Source organism: Sceloporus occidentalis, unplaced genomic scaffold (assembly GCF_023333645.1).
Source record: "Sceloporus occidentalis isolate IW3139 unplaced genomic scaffold, rSceOcc1.0.p SCAF_77, whole genome shotgun sequence".
Taxonomy (NCBI): Eukaryota; Metazoa; Chordata; class Lepidosauria; order Squamata; family Phrynosomatidae; genus Sceloporus; species Sceloporus occidentalis.
Window position 1 is genome coordinate 4579570 of NW_028317057.1, and position 6000 is coordinate 4585569.

At 42.5% G+C, this 6000-nt stretch overlaps 1 protein-coding gene across 1 annotated transcript in view; it reads right to left on the reverse strand.

The window, feature by feature from the left end:
* LOC149285599 (palmitoyltransferase ZDHHC2-like) overlaps nucleotides 1-5218 on the reverse strand; it is a 38614-nt gene extending 33396 nt beyond the window's left edge. Inside the window, exon 1 of the mRNA XM_089495157.1 lies at nucleotides 5092-5218. Within this exon, the coding sequence (XP_089351283.1) occupies nucleotides 5092-5218 (127 nt within the window). The remainder of the gene's footprint in view (nucleotides 1-5091) is intronic.
* Nucleotides 5219-6000: the final 782 nt, after the last annotated feature.

The window sequence follows — 6000 nt, forward strand, 5'->3', positions numbered from 1 at the left end:
AAAGTTCCCAGGTATGATGATAAGGATTCAAGGTGTTTGTCTAGTACATTGGGCTAAGATAACAGAGCTAGAACACATACAAATGACAAATGTATAAGCTAAATAGTAACGAGGGGGTAAATAAAAAAAAAATTGTGATTATATGCTGCAAAAGTGAAATAAAAGGGCACAAAAAACTATTAAAGAATGATACAAAAAAAGAAAACCTCACTCTTTGAAATTAAACACCAAAAAAGTAAAATACCATGTGCATTAACAAATAGTAGCACTTACATTGGTTTATCATGTCAATCAATGACATGAAATGGTAGACAATGGAGAAGGCAGTTCACTGCAGCCTCTACTGAAGGCAAGAGATTTTTTGTGTAGCTTTCATACATTTTAAAGTAATTTAGTATGCGTTCATTGTTGGGGAGGCTGTCTGGGACAGTGGAGAGTCCTTTTAATGAGTAGTCCTCAATGTGTCTGTAGAGTTATTACATATAACACCAGAATTCTATGGCCTTCAACAGTAGAGCCATAAAATCAAATAGAGAAAAATCTAAATACCAACTAAAAAGTAAAGAGCATTAAAGAAGTGATATCTAGAGGTAACATTTGGGTGTGGAGAGTCTATTTCCAGCTTTGCCTGCTTTCCGATATGCTTCAGGTCACCTCCTACATTGAATTTCTGCAACAGTGACCCAGCGTCCTTTGAGCCGTGTTGGTAATTCTCTCTGCTCTGTCCCTTTAAAGTATTGTACTTCATTCAAACAAACCACCTGTCTCTTTTTTTTGCCCTGAGCAATCAAAAAAATCCAAGCAAAACTCTGACTATGAAAGTCTATGGAGGAATAGATTTCAAGCAGGAGTTCATTAGCTTTGCCATAAAGAATCAGCTCAGTGTGGAGCTTGAGCAAGGAAAGTCAAGCAATTTATCAAGCTACAACAATGATGGCCTTCAATTTCCTACGTTGCTAAGTACATCCGAGGTGTTGAAAGTTTATGTTCTGTCTTGTATCGTGGACCACTAAAAGGTATCGCTTACTTCACCAAATTGTCTCTTCTGGGACTAATAAGCCAATATCAGTTTTTTTTTTTTAACAACTTAACCAAAGTTATATTAAGGTCATTTGCTCTCACCATTAAAAAAATGACATAAAGCACTAAAAATTGCCCATTATTCTTTAACATCAATAAAATTATATTACATTATTAAATATAATTAAAACAGGATTTTTTTCCCAGCAGAATGCAGCTGTCAAAAACCTCAGAGAATAGTAGCCTCGCTCTTTGCTGCAGATATTAAGGGCAAGATTTCATATTATGCCTAAACTGCCCTAAACTGAACCATAGGAAATGTATTGCTACAATCCTGAGATAATTTGTTTCCAATTTTTTAGCTAACTTTAAGAATAAACAATCATTGGCAAGATGTCTACGATTCACATACCTGGGCTACAGCTATTTATATTCTGTTGTTCTGTAATAAATATGTTCTTATTAATTATGCTAATGCAACAGCAGCAATGCAACGTTTGTCTGCTGTCAAATTCTTTGTTTTTATTAAGGTTTGGACTTCACGGCAGAAATGATGTTCAGACTATAGACTGAATAGTTCCCTCTCCATAGTAATACAATGTAGTGAAAAAGTATTTGCTCTCTTCCTGGTGTCATTTATTTTTGCTTACTTGTCACATTTAAATGTTTCAGATCATTCAAATAATTTATCAAAGAGTTATTTAAAACATAGCACTCATGTTAAAATGTAGTTGCCCCCTAAACCTAATAACTGGTTGTCAATAGCGTACCTAAGGAGGGAGGGTTGGCAATCCGTCCCGGGTGCTACTCGTCATGAGGGGTACACGGTGGTTGGCTGAGCGGATGTCTATGTGGCCCAACAGCCACCTAATGCAGTCCCGCAGCTTACCGCTGTGGAGCTCGTACATTGTGTGAGGAAACTCTTTCCCAGCCAAGGTTACTGCTTCCTTCCTATCTTCAGTCCTTAATTTGCAATGTTCTTTCTTCCTCCACATCTGGAGGCGCTAGACTATCCCCCAATCGGAGGAGAGGATGTCACCGCAAGTTCCGTCATTTTGCCCTCAGCTGACTCTTTCGTGACATCCCCTTCTCAGATTGGAGGATCAGCTCTGCCACTTTGGAGGAAGTCCTGCTGGGTTATGTATGCGGAGATGCAGACGAAGAAAGAAGATAGCAGATTAAGGATTAAAGATAGAATAGAGAATACAGAAGATAGAAGATGCGGAAGTGGTCAGCAGAAACACTTAGAGTGTGAGGGAGAGTGTGAGAGGGTAAGTAGAAGTTTGAGAGAATGTAAGTCAATGTGGACCCACTTGTGGATCTGTTCACTGCAGCCTCTCCTGAAGGCAAGATATTTTTTGTGTAGCTTTCATGAATATATTTGAAAGTAATTTAATATGCGTTTTTTGTTCAGAAGGCTGTCTGGGACTTTGTACGAATCTGAATGCACAAGTCTAATATATATAGAAAACTAACAAAACATGGTGACAGCAACAAAAATGCTACAAAAACAAAAAAAAATATCAGGTTAGTTTGACCCGGCATCTGGATGCCGCTCTCAACACTCTCAGTTAGTAATTACCTACTCACTGCTGAATCCAAGGGGTGCTACTCTATTCTAATCCTACGGGACCATCTTCTCCTTTAAACTCTTCACAATCTTGGTCTCCGTGACACTGCTCTCTGCATCATTTCTGATCATACGTTCAGTGTCTCCCTCTCCAGTAACACTTCCCCTCCCTTCCCTCCTAAATTGGGATACCCCAAAGCTCAGTTCTAGGACCCCTTCTGTTCTCACTTTACACTGCTTTACTTGGCAAACTAACCTTCCCTCCTTCCAAAGCTAACCTTCCTTTAAAAGGTTTCCTCAATGTCAATGGTGCAATCATATCCCCTCACGCTTGCTGTCTTGCTGTCAGCCTTGACTCTGACCCTTCATCCACCACCACATGCATTCTGTTTCAAAAAACTTCTGTCTCCATCTTAAAAACATTGCCTGTAACACAAGATTCCACAAAGGCACTTGGTCATGCCTTTATTTCCCGCCTTGACTATTGTAACTCTGTCTTAGTGGGTCCCTCATACCTTTCTCACCCCTCTACAATTCACTTTGAGCGCTGCTGCTAGACTTATCTTCCTCTCCCATCGCTTTACTAACACCTCTCCTCTCTGTCAGTCTCTTCACTGGCTGCCTGTGCACTTTAAGATTCATTGCAGAATCCTTACTCATACTTTCAAAGCCCTTCACAGCGGTTCCCCACATTACGCGGTGCTGAGCGGGGATGCTGCACAAGGATTCTTGTTGGCCCTTCGTATTGAACAGTAAATGAGAATTGAAACCTCAACTGTTCTGCAAACTCTCACTTTAGTGAATAAACCTATTGAACCATGAGACCCTGCAGTCTATGGGCCCAGCTTCTTGTTGGGTGGGACGGAGCCACACTTACCCACAGAAAACCAAACAGTCACCATCCATGTGATGAGAGTTAGGAGGCACACTCAACTTAGGTCCTTTCCCACTGACACTGCCAGAAATCCCTCTGAGACGTCTCGATCAGGTATACGTTTGGATACACATTATATGTGAAGTGTATAGGAGCACACACAGAACTGAGACCTGAGAAAGCGGATGCATTAGGCGATGCGGCGCAGGGATGTTAGGACGCAATGCATTAAGCAATGCTGCTGTGGGGATGCATTAGGCAATGCTTTTAGATGATGTTGCACTGTGATGCATTAGGTGATGCCACTGAAGGTGTGCATTAGACAATCCTTTAGGTGATATTGCCCCGTGACGAATTAGGTGATGCTTTAGGTGATATTGCCCCGTGACGAATTAGGTGATGCTTTAGGTGATATTGCCCCGTGACGAATTAGGTGATGCTTTAGGTGATATTGCACCATGATAATTTAGGTGATGCATTAAACTGCATGAGGATGCACTGGGTGATGCTGCACAAGGATGCATTGGGAAATGCATTAGTCTATACGGGTATGCACTAGGCGGTGCTGCACAGGGGTTGTACTAGGCGATGCATTAGGCAATGCTGCGCGGGGATGCTTGTTTTTCCCATTTAAGCTCTGCAGAGACTAAAAATATGTTCTCTGCATGAGAATCTCTTTCTATTTGGTGAGCGGTTCTTGTTAACCTTTTGCCACAAGATCATCCACAGATGTACAGCAATAAATAGGCATCGGGCAATATGCCGGCGTTTTTCAGGTAGGAAGAATAAGGTTTAACAAATGTTTTACATCCCCGTTTCTCCAACAAACCTCACGTAGACTCTCAGCTCGTAGCATTAAAAAGAACGGCCGCTAAACAGCAAATAAACACATCAACAACGCAGATCGGCAAATCCCTGCTTATACCGTGTGTTAGCGTGTTACAGATACCCGCTGCTGATAACACTCAGGATGGTTACTTAATGAACTGAAGGGGCTTCTTTTATTTAATACCCTACATGTCAACATATATAAGCTGGTAGCATAGATTGAATACTAATAAAATTTTGTTCATGGATGCAAAAGAACACCCACAGCATGTGTTGGACATAACTTATATGTTTACATACTGTGCATATATATATATATATATATATATATATATATATATATATATATATATATATATACCAGCCACACTAGCCAACCGGAAGAACGGTACATTCAGCTGTGATGTGATGGAACATTGTATAGCTAAGTGAACAGTTTACCCTTTGCTTTCCTGGTTGTGTAAAATCACACAGCAGGTAGCTGCTCACCTTAACCTATGGATTTTAGCTGTACCTGAGTAAGCCATCAGTATGGGTAAGGATGAATGTATGTATGAGAAGTGGTCCTTTCTCTGTATAAGTGAGGAAAGTGTTAGTATATACCATGGACCGATACACATATATATTAAATAATACTCCTGAGTAAGAAGCTGACACGCTGTAGTAGGGACTTGGTATTACTATGTGTACTTCTATGCTGACATATAGTAGAGTCCCCATCAAGTGTTATTCCCCAGTGATTATAATATGAATACACGTATAAGCATACAGCGGGGGGGCTCTGCACCTGCACACTCACCTATGCAGAGCTGGATCACATAGGCGTAGTAGGACCAGCAGACGATGATGGAGATAAAAAGCACCGGGATCCAGTACAGACACCTCCTGCACCGGCGCTTCACGGTGCTAGGGCCCGACGGAGCCATGGTCAGCAGGGGTCCGCTTCATGGGCAGGTGGCTGCCAGGTCCCCGCGGTTGGAGCAATGCAGAGGCGCCGGAGAGGAGGGAGGCAGGCGAGCGGTGCCCCGGGCGGTGACTGTGTTTGTCTGGATCTGCTGCCCGGACTCCTCCCCCGGCCCGCCCCTCACACACAGGCAGGGGGAGCCCTGCAGCAGACACTGCCCTCTCCGCGTCCCGTTCACTAATCCTAACTGCCGCCGTCAGTATGCATTTACCCCACCTCTGTCCTCCCCATCACTATGCATTTACCCCACCTCTGTCCTCCCCATCACTATGCATTTACCCCACCTCTGTCCTGCCACCTGCCCGTCAGCATGCATTTACCCCACCTCTATCCTCCCCATCAGTATGCATTTACCCCCACCTTTATCCTGACACCTAACCATCAGTATGCATTTACCCCACCTCTATCTTGTCAACCCCCTACACCAGTATTTACTTCACCTCCATCCTGCCACACAAGCAAACACTCACACAAGCATAACTAGACATTCACTACTGGCACACACACCCATAAACTCACTAACATGCCCACACACTCACACTAACACATATCCAAATGCTAACACAACCAAACACTCACACAGGAAAAGTGCTCCCCAAATGTGTTGCTTCCTCTTATGTAACTTCATTAATAATTTATGTCTCTATAATTGTACTGCTAAGACCTTCATGCATAGGTTCATGCTACTCTGCGGGGGTAAAGTACCATTCATTCCCTGAGACTCATCAAATATTAACCATTTAA